The sequence below is a fragment of the Lutjanus erythropterus genome, chromosome 22, assembly GCF_056507025.1.
Source record: "Lutjanus erythropterus isolate fLutEry1 chromosome 22, fLutEry1.hap2, whole genome shotgun sequence".
NCBI lineage: Eukaryota > Metazoa > Chordata > Actinopteri > Lutjaniformes > Lutjanidae > Lutjanus > Lutjanus erythropterus.
Genome location: NC_139338.1, coordinates 9,626,673 through 9,641,227, shown reverse-complemented (window position 1 = coordinate 9,641,227; position 14,555 = coordinate 9,626,673). Strand labels below are relative to the sequence as shown.

The 14,555-nt window shown below is 39.2% G+C and overlaps 1 protein-coding gene across 1 annotated transcript in view; it reads right to left on the bottom strand.

Annotated features, from left to right (window-relative positions):
- Positions 1-931: 931 nt before the first annotated feature.
- Positions 932-14,555, bottom strand: part of LOC146306629 (chemokine-like protein TAFA-2) — a 92,368-nt gene continuing 78,744 nt past the window's right edge. Inside the window, exons 4-6 of the mRNA XM_084710894.1 lie at positions 10,797-10,921; positions 10,135-10,191; positions 932-1,856 (exon numbers count right to left, since the gene is read on the bottom strand). Of these exons, the coding sequence (XP_084567020.1) occupies positions 10,162-10,191; positions 10,797-10,921 (155 nt within the window). The 3' untranslated portion in view covers positions 932-1,856; positions 10,135-10,161. The remainder of the gene's footprint in view (positions 1,857-10,134; positions 10,192-10,796; positions 10,922-14,555) is intronic.

Sequence of the window (14,555 nt, the reverse complement as noted above, 5' to 3'; positions counted from 1 at the left end):
AACTGTTGTGTTAAATTATATTTAGGTAAGTATTCCTACCACTGAGGTAACTTACCTCATGATGATCAGTTCTGCAATGTCTAAGAGGGATGCATTGTGGTGGCATAGAGATGCAGAAGCTTACCATACCTCCTCATTTCCTGTCACCATCTTTCAGGACCATTCATCCACATTTAACAGTCTTTGCCAGAAGCACTTTGCTCAGTTTTTGTAGAACTGTAGACCTTTTCATTTACATGCACAAGCACTTTGAGCAAAATAAGGAAATCAAAAATATATTCTCACACTCTCAAACTCCATCTTAAACTAGTGGAGTAGCCACTGTGCCTGAAACATACATTTTTCTTAGACACAGAGTGGTGCTTAGAGCTAAATGCTAATCCGAGTCAACGTGAGCATGCTAACATACTCAACATACAGTTTGTTTAGCACCAAATATGTGGCTGTGGCTGATATGTTGCCATGCCAACCCTAATATTCCAAAAAATGTCCCAGTGGACCCACGGCCCATTGTCCCGAAATCCTAACCCATCTAATGACTTGGGTGACAGGGGGCACATACCAACAAGGGTACAAACAAAGCCATGTTTGTACAAAAGTTTGCGCCAGTCCACCCAGTGTATTTTGAGATGTTTCATGCAAGTAAAACTTTGACCTGCTGGTGGCCCGCAGGAAAAGTAATCAGAATTTATCCTAATTGGATCATTAGTACAATATTTCATGGCAATAAATCCAATATTTGTTGACATATTTCAGTCTGGAAAGTGCTGGACCAACTGGTATATTGGCATTGCCATTCCTGGAGCCATGCTGCTAACATGGCTAAAAAAAGATCATTGTTAGCATAGAGATTATTAAAAGACACAAGGCGTTAGTTACACAACCATAGTTTATTACTGATGTCATCACTTACACAGACAAAGGAAGTGTCAGCGATACCTACTGAAAGGTGGTCAGCAAATCATACTTGAGTAACTAGTTGAAAACAGTTTTGGGAACATTGCTGTCATCACCCAAACATTAACCAGATGTTGTGTGTTGAAGTGACACCGCTGTCGCCGAGAATCTGAACACCAGAGCTGGGATACAAAACCAAAATCGGGCAAATGTGGCAGGAAAAGGCAGAGTGATTTTCAGAGGAAAAATAAACCATGACTGGATCAAACTTAGTGCCTGTTAACTGCTGGTAGATTTGATCAGTTTATAGGCCTACATTTTTCACAGCACTGTGCATTCAGCTGTCTTTAAATTCCAAATATCTGGATTGAATTATGTTTATTCTCCCGTTCTGTGTTTTAGCACACAGTATGAATGGTACAGTGATGGATGTGGTCGTGTATTTCTTTGAAAATCACCCCGAATATCTGCTGCTCAGCCACATTTTTTCATCTATATCTGATCCTTTGAGACTACACTCTGTTAAGAGAAGAAAGCCACAACCGACTGATAAAACAAAACCACATTTTGTATTGAATATTTTCGAGGCTTACAGCAAACTGACCTGTTGTTCACCCTGGTCAACTTGTGATGCAAAATCCCCTGTAAATGACATAAATACTCTAGAAATTAACACATAGGCAAAGTTCACCGTTGTCGTCCACTACAAGCAGTACAATGTTGGAGAATAAATCCTGTTGTCCGGTAAGGCTAATCATATGGAGTCCTCCAAAAAGAAGTGCTGAATGATCAGCACTCTCAATAGGATCTACTCCCCTTTTTCATGTCCGTAGAGTTCAAGAAGAAGCATTCAGAGTTTTCCAAAGATTAATTGCAGTCCAGAAGAAAGGAAGTCTCTATTTACAGAAAGGTCCTTTGCATTACTCTCTTCTCCTTTGATGATTTGACTGTTGGTTCACCTGTGACAAAAAAAGAATTGCGTTAAAATGAAATCAAAGCCATCAAAGCAGGGGCAACATCAAAACACCATCTAATAAAGTTAACGCCACAAGCAACGCTGAATAAATTTTAGTGTGTTTCGGTAATCACTGGCAGTCTCAGGCTGCCTCAGGAACAGGGGCGAAAAGAGGGCACCAGCTGTATGCAGCAGGCCACCGGCACAAAGTGAAAGTCATATTATGTTTGAGGCGAAACAGTTCCAATCCATAGTTAAGTTTAAAATTGGATTGTAAATTTTATTAAAAGCACACACGGAACTATTTAATCATTTGAACACAGGCCAAATCATTTTCTAGCTGTCTATATGGCACTGCATCATGTTTTCTCCACTGGAAGAGCACCCTGAAGGGCACTTCAACATGTCTTATCCACTGGATGGTAACCTCAGAGAGCAGTTTATCATGTTTTGTCCATTGGAGGGCACTTTTACAACATGGGCCCCCATGTTGTAAAAGTGTCCTCTCAGAGATGGTGATTGACCCCGCTGCCCCTACCTTGAGTCCACCAGTGTCAATAATACTTAAGATCTTTTTATGCCAAAGGCATTATGTTTTCAGGTTGTAAGTCTGTACCTTCATATGTACATCTGTCCTGTTATTGCGATATCTTTTGATTGAATTACTTCAAACCTGGCACAAATGACCATGTGGACTCCAGGATGAACTGATTAGATTTTGGTGGTCACTATGACCTCATCAAGTGCTGTTTTTTGCCCATTACTAAGAATTAATATGCTAATTATGACAAAATTTCATACAGATGTCTAATAAGATAAAATGATGAAGCGATCATAGTGTACAGCTCTTTGTTTGTCCCTTGTACTGTAAGTAGTCTCTAAGTGAAGACAGCATGTTTTCTCACTGGAAATTATTCACCAGAATCACAAATGTGGTGATTAAAAAATACAGTTTTTATTACATTCCTTCAGAGTATTCACGTCATACACAAATCTGGACATCTTGACAAACATGGACATAAATGGCAACTTAAATCGGTTGGTGGAAGCATATAGTCACAAGTTGGTAATACTAGTGTATATGCAGACAGGTCACCACCGTCAGTCTGGCTTTGATCCAGCATGGCTGTCAGACTGTAGATACTCCGCATGGCTGTACAAGAGCGAGCTTGGTGAGTGAATTGATTAATGAAGATGGATGGATGGATTGATAGATGGCAGGCAGGCACAGCGCCAGGATTTTAATTTTGGGTGGGCCACAGTAACTTCGGTTGGGCCTTTTAATTACAAAAGTTAATACTGTTTCCAACTGGTAATCTCACTTTAACAAAACTCACTGGTATCATACTGTGGATGGCAACTAGCACTTCCAGTTGATTATGACACTTTTAAAACTTTTTAACAGTTTCAGTCTGCAGTTTATTTCAAATGGCACAGGATGTCTCCTTATCTATGTTTTCACTATGGATCATGTAGATCAGTATATCAGTTCATTAAGAAAACTGTCATTGTATTCCTTTCAATGCATTTTCATTTCATCTGGCTGGATTACTCTTTAAATTGATTGTAAGAAGAGAGAGAAACGAAGCAATCAGAATGATGGGTGAGCTACAATGACTTAAAACAGGAGAGAGAGCACGCTGCGATGCGCTGTTCATTCATAAACTTAACTATCTGAGCTGTGAAGGTAATCTGAAGACAATCAAGTCAAGCAGCAACATTCAGCTCTACCTCCTGTATTGTCTACATTTTATAGACGTTCTAGTTTTGATGAAAAATGCATTTGCATGTATAAAATAAAACAATGATAAGCTTTCCTCAGTACACCAGTCATCATTTCTGCTGAACAACCGCCATAGTGCGTGCACAAGCGTAAAATATCTGGTGTGATGAATTATGGCCCATTGTGATTGGTCCAGACCTCACATGTGATACTAGCCGAATAAATGTTGTCTTTTTGTTAAATGGAAACTTTTTTGTCTTAAGGGTGTATTAAAATGCTGATTTTAATAATTAAAAATAAAAGTTAAGAAAATATGTTCTCCCAGTCATTTAAGGTGGACCAGTTGTATAAGTGGGTGGGCCCAGACCCGTTAGGCTCACCCATAATGCCAGGCCTGATGGATGGATGGATGGATGGATAGATGCATAAATAAATAAATGAATGAATAATTAAATAAAAACAGTGTTCCACTGCTAAAATAAAAAAAAATTGAACACAAATCAGTGTTAACTGTTTATTCAGGCCCAAATGCTCTGTAATCATGGTAATGGGGTCCTTTGACGAGAGGGTCCCAATGACGGACCACACTCATTCATACATACATACATACGTACATACATACATACACTGTATGTATGCATGTATGTATGTATGTATGTATGTATGTACATACATATTGACATTCACAGACTGATATCATGGCTGAGCAGAAAAAGAAAAGAGCATGACCTGCAGTAATAAAACAAAAAAAATCCAAGCGAGAAGACGTGAGACTCCCGCCCACGCTGATTGACATGACAAAGATTTAGGCGAAGCAACTGCAGAATCAGACTCATTATTCAGCACTGAAGCCTCTTTTCATACTTGCTGTTTATTTTTCATGTTTTCCACTGTGAGAAAAGTTATTCTCATCTGAGGAAAAAAAAAAGGCTAAAGGTCTCAAACTCCTGATAGTGATCCTTAGAGACTGTATACTGTAGAAGAGTTAGATGAAACAAGCAGATTTAGAGTTTGAGTGTGGGCAAGTTTGTTTTTCGTGACCTTGACCTTCCTCTAGCGTTACCATCAGGTTAAAATTCAAACTGGCATTAATAGACGAAAGAAATAGCTCTGACATAGCCTTAAAGGGCCAATCCTATATTTTTTGTTTTGTTGAGGTTTCTATGTCATCCTGTAGTTTCTTCCCAGTAGTATTCCGCATATTCAAATTCAAATTTTGCTCAAAGAATGTTCATTAGCTAGACCCTAACTTTTTTGAAGCAGGGAAGCTAGCATACAGTGAGCTTATAACAGCTTTTTCTCTGAAAATAGCCATGACTAGATACAATGCTGTGAAGAGCTGTGACAGTGAAACACAACAGCTAGTTTGTGGGCCATAAGACCAAACCAAGTAGCACAAAGAAGCAAAAATGCTCTTAAAAGCTGAGGAAACAGCAGAGTTTGTTGATAATTCTTTGTGTTTGTCACTAATTGTGACATCTTTCATGTGATTTTTAGTGATTTCTGTCCAGACTCATATGTTTTAGAAATTTAGGGATTAGGGATATAATATAAGGTACCAGGTGTTATTTTTTTGTCAAAAACACAAAATTTACATGTATGATTCACTGTGATCCAGTGAATCTTATTAGTTCACCAAGTTCTCTAAGATATCACATTCATGAGAATGGGACAGCCATGAGGTCACTGTGACCTCAAACCTTTGACCATCTTAAAAGTTTATCTTTACATCCAAACAGATGTTTGTACCAAATTGGAAGACATTTCTGGAAGGTGTTTTTTTTTTTCTTCTGTTTTTTCCCCACAAGAATGGGATGTCCGTCAACCTGGAAACATAATGCCTCCAGCCACGGTGCGAAGACACACAAATATTAATCATGGTAGCTGTAAGGTTCATCCTCAGGGCACTATGAATCAGGTGTTTTCAGAAAAATAATGTCTGTAATTATAGTTGTCTTCCTCTGAACTGACTTACTGACTCAGCTTGTGATGCTAGGAGGGGAAAACATCTTAATTGACCACAAAGCAACAATTTTGGCAAAGAATGTTAAGACTTTGTATTAGACGGCAACATCTTTACAAGCACGAAAATATAGCTCCTCCACACCATCTACACAAATCACTCTCCATGTAGTGCAGGAATCCCATCAAGTCAAGTGTGAAGGTCAAGTTTTCTAACACAAAGACCTGTTGAATTCTTTCAGTATCATTGCAGCACCTAATAAAAGACGTATTGGCGTCAAGTATCAGCACAGCGATCTATCAGTTAGAATGTTATACAGTATTCAGGTTAAAGGATGCCGGCGAGTTGGCTTTGTGCTCCTCACAAAGGTTTTCTCTCTCCTCGTTCAGTGCTGTCAGATACTCTGAAGACCTCTGTTCTCCTTGAGATTAAATTGCCTGTCATGAAGCTCCGTGGCTGACTGGCAGCTCCTCTGCTCCTCCAAAAGTACATTCTGGAAAAGACTCTCGAGGAACATAACATAACAACCTTCATAACGACGTCCGCCATCGATTCCTGCCGTCTGTCAGCTGCCACGCAGGTTTGACGGACTGAGGGAAGCCGCTGGCGAACTTGTAAGGCTCCATTATCGATGCTGAACTTTTGATTGGAAACAGACAGCTCTGACAGCCCAGTTAGATTAATTCACAAATGGCTCGTTTGACACAGAACAGGCCGGAGCGGCAGCGCGGCGCTGCATAGTGTCATATAAATCATCCTCAATTATGCAGAAAAGCAAAACAACCCGAAAACCATCAGGCCATCACTTGACAAGAAAACCTGCATAATCATATCAAACACAGAGTAAAGAGTTCCCATAAATTTAGGTTGTCGCAGCACTTTCCTGCTCTCTGTACAGGCTGCAATAAATTCTTCCCTTTACAGAGTCATTTACATTCCGAGCTGTCAGTGTGATTAATGTGGTACTAATTTGAGAATAATTCCACGCTGAAAAGACAAAGAGCGGAGCCGCTTCTTGTCAGAAGAGAAAATGTCTTCAGAGATGGATCTACCCTGTGTCTCACATCGGGAGAGGGTGGAGGGGTTGGGGGGGTGGGGGGTGGAGTGTGGGTGTCATTAACAGTATTTGAGCGACTGTCTGAAACAATGCTAAAAATACTGAGAGGAAAACTAAGTCTTCAGTGGGTGTTGCGTTTGTTTAATTGGTGGCTGACAAGTGCTAATTTAACTGGCAAAGGATTCATTTCCATTTAGTGCCTGAAGTAAGGTTGGCTGAAAGATTTAACACAGCAGGTGCATGGGCTTGTGTTTGTGTAATTCAGCCGTGTAATTGGCGGTCCTCCTCAGCAATATGTTTTGTGTTGTAACAACCGACGCTGGGATTTTCATAGTAAGGCCGTTTTAAGGCTGCACTGGGTAAGATTTTTATGAGAGAATCTACCTGTAAAATCAGCAGAAACAGGCACACTGCAGATTCACCTTTAACCAAATGAAGTTATCGCCACAAATCAAAACTTATAGTGGAAGTTCTAGAGGTGAATCGTAGGTGAGATGTTGCCCTGCATTAATTTGAATGGTAGCATACGAATGTTGTAGATTAGCTTCATGGAGAACATAAGAGTAGGAGGAGAAGATACACAGTGTTCATTTATCAGGCACACCTGTTCCTATGACACAAACCTGCCTCCGGTACAAACACACCCACTAGGCAAACAGCACGAACATAGTGTTGAGAAGCATCGGGGTTAATGGTGAATATTCACCATGAAATTGTACCTTAACTACCCTCAAAAGCAACAGAAGAAAACCTTTGTTTACTTTTCAAAGTTTGAAACTTAAAGAATTCATTACTGTGAAACCTTTTGGTTTGACACAAGCTAACTAAATATAGGCTATTCTTTCCACAGGCAGGTTTTGGGTTCCATTTTGGATCTGGTTCCAGATTAGGAAACTCAACAAATTTGTTCAACTATAGTGTTAAAAAATCAAATATATGTTTTATTGTACATGTATTCTCATTGTTTACAGTGTATGATGTAAAATTAATGCCTCATAACTACTTAAATTTGAGGTACATTTGATTTTTTTGTGCAAAAGCAGCAATTATGTAAGTTATAAACCTTGTCTATTTTTTTGCAAGATTATTATTTTGTCTTTTGCCTGACAAGATAAGACTTTTGAAAGGTTATTGTTGACTAGCATGTTTTGCATATGATAGATGACCAAACTATTGGCCTTGACAGACGCTCTCTGATTGCTCTTATAGTTAATAATGTACTAATTAATTCATTGCCAAACATTTGAAAGTAGTCACAGTGTCTCAGATATTAGGATTTGATGTTTTTCCTTGTTATCTATGATCATAAACTGAATATCTTTCCAATACATCATCATAGGCTGTAGGAACATATTACTCAGTAAAAACAGATGCACTGATGTGAATTTGATGGGCAGATTTGGGTTTGTTAAATTGCCATGAAACCCCTGAAATTAAATTATGGAAATTTATTTTAAAGATTTTAATCTATACTATCTAAATTAGTGGGGATTTAACACTCACACTCTGAGTGCAACCTCAGTTTGTAAATAGTACGCAGCAGTGAAAGCTGCTCTCGCCTTTGTTAGATCTGTATTCTCTCTCATCCATCTCATCACAGTCTGCTGACATCACCTTCCAGGATTTCTGTATTTTCGGGTCCAAAAGACACAGTTTAAACTGTTGCCTCTCACTGCCGTTGAGGGGGGCTGCAAATGCACAAATTTTAACTCTGCAGCTCAACATCTCTGCACTTCCGACACTGCTCATCACTTGGAGATTTGTACCAAACTGAAAGACTGCATTCCCTGCTGTGTCCCAGGCTTTGTAGTCGCCGGTCACTGCTTTGTTTACACTTTGAATTCTCAAGGTGCTTCCAGACTGTATGAATGTCTGTATAATAGAGCGATGGAGGACAGTATAGCTGGTGATTCCAGGCATATGTTGTGCTGTTTTCCCTCAGCTGAGGTGAAGAAGAAAGTCCGACCCCCCGCTGCTTCAGGCAGCCTGCAGAAAGATTTGAAACTTAAGAAACGTGTTTCTCTAGCTGAGTTCAAAGGTGTGCAAGATAAATCCACCGGGTAATGCTGATGCTTTGAATGGGTTGTTGTTGTCTTTTTGAATCATACACGTCTTCTCGCTCTTCTCTCTATCTCTGGAGTAGTTATGCCACTGGGAAATGTGCTTAATAATACCATTTACTTCATCCCTTTTAATGAAAATGAAGTGACGCTGTACAGTCAATGATATGCATCCATTTTTTCACACAATCGAGTAATAATGAGACAGGAACTTGCAGGAACTGCAGCTGCAGCTTAACTTTTGCCACATGAGATGTTATACTGTAGCAACCTACCAAGTGAAATTCCAGAATGTTGTGAGGATGTTATTTTATACTGTGGTGTTGCAGGAACATAGTTACAACATTTGTGACGTGATATTTTAGCAATGTTGTAGCAGAGTGTTGTTGGCAGCACATTGTTTTCAACGTTGCAGTTACGTTGCAGGAATGTAGCTGCAACATAACTTTTGCAACATGTGACAACCTATCAAGTGAAAATTCCAGAGCATTGATGCCAGCATGTTATTTTAAATGGGTCAGCTATGTTGTCCTAACATTTCCACCACTTTGTGGAGATATTGTAAAATTTTAGCAATGTTGGAGCAACATCATTAAAGTACAGGAAACGTCTTGCAGAGGACATTCAACAGACTTTGCACATAATAAAATACGTTTTAACAGCATAGCATCAACTTTAATGGTAACATTGCAGCTAATGTTGCAGTAACATCATTACAACATCACAAATGATGTGACACAATCACAGCATTGCAGGTACATTCTGTGTTTGTAGGGTATTTGTTACATTGCGTTATGTTGTGTTAAAACAGGAAGGTAGGGAGGGACTCACAGACATTGATTGGTGCTTACAGAAGCCAATAGCACTGTAGACGGGACATTAGCCGACTCTTCCCAGACTGAGAGCTCCCAGCCAGACCAGGACCAAACCAACCTCCGAGACCAACAGAGGCCAGTTTGAGGACAGGAAGTAGGCTAGAGGTGTTTTTTCTTGTCAAGTTTGGCCTGCACCCTGGGGCTGAGTCACAGCTAACCAGGCTAACAGCAGTTATCTGCTACCTAACTTACTTAAGCAACAAGTTAAGCTATTTTTCCATTGTGGGACTCTGTAAACAGCCTCTGTTAAATATTTGCTGTTGGTTGTGTTCCCTGCTAATGACAGCTAGCAGTTATGAACAGCTACTTTAGTATCAAGCAAGCTAAAGCTATCTTGTCCATCTGAAAACTCAGTGATCAAATAAAATTTAGAAACACCCTCAAGTGCAGGATCAGTCATTTCTCAGAAAAATACCCAAGAATATCTGCAAAACGTCATCGTTGGCTCAGATACTGACGTGTAGGTGATGTATGTTGCAATACATGTGACAAAAACACTTGACTTCATGGGAAGTTGTACCACCCCATTGAGAATTTCTTTGCATTTTCATGTGGAAGATAAACCTTCAAATATCAAAGAAACAAAGCAAAACAGATGTATTACCTGGACTCTGCTGTGAAGCATCTGACGTTACCAAAGCTGGTCTCTGTCCGCGGAAATCTTTCCAGTCACACATGTTAAAGAAGACAACAAAAGAAATTCTGTTTAACTTTCATACTTGATGGTCTTTTGAAGGTCTGATAATTACAAAGTCTGTTTCAAGACATTCAGGCTTGTATCAGGACCACTAACAGAAAAACAAATTATATATATAAATATCCCATTTTGAGGTCCCGACAAGTCACTGAATCAATAGCCCCAGGCTCCAGGCTCCCGGCTCCAGGCAGGTGTGGTGCGGGCAGTTTAAATAATTAAGTACATTGAGAGAGACAGAACTGAAGTCTACGGGTCGTCATAACACAGTGAAGGATGCGGGCATCATGTTACAACGTTAAAAGCAGGTAATTGGAGTGAGTAATTGGCCAGTTTGGACGCTCAAAGTGGCCTCAAAGTGCTAAGGAGACATGGCAGCCCATTGATTACAGGTCCCTGGGGGGTCCAAGCACCGACTGCAAAACATAAGCTGTTTTTAGGTAAAGGCAGGGCAGACGACTGTAACAGAAGCCACGGCCCGTTGACCTTGTAGAATTGAAAGTGTGCAAGGTCACATTCAACAGGTTTGAATATGTTGACATGAAAGTGATAGGTTTGCTTCTCAAACTTACCTTGGTGGTTTTGATCTTGTTCCCTGTAGCGCAGCTCCAGCCCTTCAGATCAGGGAGAACTTTGCATTCCTCCCCGTCAAGGCACGGATGCATCTGACACCACCACTTCTGCTCCACTATTGAAGCTGGAAAGCAGACGTAGACGTGGAAGAGCAAATGGTCAGAAATATTTTGACACTATCTGTAGACCTCGTGTCAACAAAAACTATTGAAAAAATATTTGTTGACAGTAAGAGTAAATAAATAAAATAAAAATCAATGTTATTTCTTTTTAAAAATTTAAATAATTACTTAATATATTACTATTGACCCCTTCTACAGTAAGTCCAGCCTTTTTGCAACTCTTGTCAACTTTCTACTTTCCTGATATGTTATGTGCTACGCTCAGTTATCTTGAAAACAAAACCAAAATTTGAAGATGGTGAAAAGACCTGAAAAAGAAACATAGTCACATCTTAGAGTAGATGTAATGTTAGTGTTACTTTCAGTTGGCTATCTGTTGCGTTACTTGTAGGAATGAGTGCAGGATTATTCTGTTTTCTAAGACGATATTCTTATTTTTGTCCCAGCTGTTTTGTTGCCACCTTCACCAAAAGACTAAAACCAAATTAAAATCAACTGCAAAAGTCACACAGATTCATACTCAACTCTGAACTTTTGCATAAATTTAATTTGACTTTTTTTTTATTGTAAAACATTTGTGTTTATGTTTCTTGTACATTTCCATGACCCTGAAATGAAGCATTTACTCAAATACCAATCAAGTCATCAGAGCTGTGTCTCAGAGTCTTGTCATATTTTGACAGCTGTCTCAGGTGAGTGATGTAAGATTTGCTTTTGACTTGCAACACTCACTAATATCTGCGTAAATAATCATGTTCTCAAGATGGGAACTGGGAAAAGTTGGGACTCCAGTTACGTGAGGGGAAAACCACCAAAAGAGCGTATTAAGCTTCTGCTACTCCATTGTACAAGACATCATTTAAATTTGGCATATTACAGAGGTCATTATCTACGTTCCACACCCTCCCCTTCACCAGCATTATTGTTCTTCTTAATGAAGAGGATGGTTATTACAATCCTCACATAACACCGGAGCCTCACTAGACTAAATTGCAGAGAATGGATAGTTTATGACATGAGGGAATCAATTTGTACCACACAGCCGAGGTTATAGCAGCACTGTGGTGTAAAACATGCATCAGGTCAACTGCGAGCAGATGGTGGTTGTGTAACAGCAGCTATTAAAAAGCCTCAAAGGTTTCTCGTGAAATGAAATGGGAGTATTGATAACCAAAGATACATAAAGTGTATGGGATACATTTCACTTAACAGCTAATGATGCTTTAAAAACACAGAGGCAGCTCAGACTGGGAACATCTGGGAGCAAAAAACACATTCAAACTTTTATTGATTTTACTTTTTTATTTTAGCTGTAAAAAAAATGCCCACAAATCTGTGCTTTGACCTTGGGCTTGTATTCATAAATGATCAAAAGTGGGCTTTTTTTTTTTGCTCAGTTATTAAAGTAAAGGTCTAACTGCTCACTTCTGTGAGAGATTTGCCACTTGAACACACACAGAGGTGTCGTCGGTTTTATCCCCTAGAAAAACAGTTGAAAAATCACAGCGTTTAAGGCGTTTTAACTTGATTAAAAGATAATTACAATCATGTGCCAGTGTTGGAAGATTACAATGCGAGTGTTTTGGCTGAGTGACTCTGGAGCGTGGCCAAAGCATATACTTCTGGCAAGACTGTGACATTAGTTAGCTCAAACAGCATAGTGCAGAGTGAGATGTAATTTTGCTGTTAAGAACAAAATTGAATTGAAACCAAACTTGGCAGCTCTGTCAGTCTGTCAACAAGGGACTTCACAAATGTTCTTCAGCAAAAGTCGTGTAACGTTCTACATAAAAATTGATGCTCAATATAAGTTTCTCCTTCATATTTAAGCTTGTTGGATCTTACACAAAGGCTTGAACCTCTGGTATAGAGTATAGTATAGTACATTTACTCAAGTACTGGATTAAAGTACATTTTCAGGTACTTTACTACCAGTACTTAATGTGAGTATTTCCTCTTTCTGTTCCTTTATACTTCTACTACATTTCAGGGGCAAATATTATACTTTTTACTCTTTAGATTCAGATTAATAATAACAAATATAATCAACAAATAAATGATGTTGTATTTGTATGCATAAAGATAAAACGATTGATTCACAAGCATGCTGCTGGTAAAATATGCATGGGGCTGATAAATTTGCTTCACTCACCAGCCAAACAACAATGGTAATCTATTGAGTGACTGGTAAAATTTGAATTTTCACAAGCCATATGGATAGTGGACAAGAAAGTTAATTTTGCACTATGTCCACAAGCTACACATTAAAACTTTAAAGTTATGAACGCGTCCAAGACCTTTACTTGTGACAGTGTTAAACTGTTATTACTACTGTACTTTCACTTAAGTAAAAATGTGAGTACTTATTCCACCACTAGTTTGCTGTAGATATGGGAGAATGTCAGAGGCAGCTATGACTTACAAGACAATGGTCACCGTTCTTTACAGTTAGTAGCAAATATTAAACAAACAAGCTACATTATGTCAGTTATTGGACTTTAAGGATGCTGGTAGGTGTAATTTTCCTTTCAATAGAATCGGGCAAGCATCCCTTTGGGAGTATAATCCAGGCTTTACACCCAGTTAGTGATTCTGCCAGGATAAAAAGCACAGCTCCCTCTATAGGAAAACAATCACTCAACCAATGCACACTGGTTTTCTCATTCATGATATAGAAGCATTTTCATGATACAACTGAAGTTTTCTTTACTTCTGTCTCAATGGTTTGGCTCATCAGCCTCAACAGAATGTGCGTTTAAGTCAAAAGTCACCTTCTGATCAAGGCACTTCTTAAAAACTTCACTCAGTGAAATTTTCAGGCATTTTCTGTGGCCAAATCTCTGAATTACACATGCAAATCTATTCACGTTTCCTCAGATGTCTGGAGGTTCATTTATCTTCATATAAAGAGGACATTGTCTCACACAGAGTGGAGCTAAAGGTAATCCCTGGTTGTAGAAGAAAGAATAATTAAAAGGTTAAGTGCTGATCATTTTTTTTTCTTCAGATCACCCGTGGAGCTTTAAACTGAGGCCAGTGACTCACAGCTCTAATTTGCAGAAAATGTCAATACTAAAATGTCAAGGAATAGGTCAAACACGATCGGGTCCAGAGTTTAGCCAGAAACCCGCGATTTTCAGACCAATGTGAAGCAGCCACTTCGGCCGAGTCGGGGGTCTGACACATTAGCATGCTAAGAGACCCTCTGGGTCATTGACTTTACAGTCAGTGACTTTGCAGTGGACAGCTTCACATTCACAAGTGATTAAAAAAACCTTCAGGAGCCTCTTTGTAATGACCCTGGAGTCACCAGACAGTATCCACTGGCCGTATGCAGACAATTATAGCAAGGTGACGTCAGCCTGATATGTCTGGAATCAGACAGAATACTGCTGCTATACTAATGCTTTTATTGCTAGAGTTGTTTCTTATGCCACCATGGTGCTACTTGAGTTAATATTAACCATTGCTCCTGCTGTTAGTACTAAAAAGATCCTTACTACTGCTCCTGCTGCTGACCCTACTGCTGCATTACTACTTTCAATTGCTGCTGTACAGTATTAAACACATTATTTACATTTTAAAATATATCAGGCTGATGAAAAGATGCAAGGAAAAAAAAAACTACAGATATTA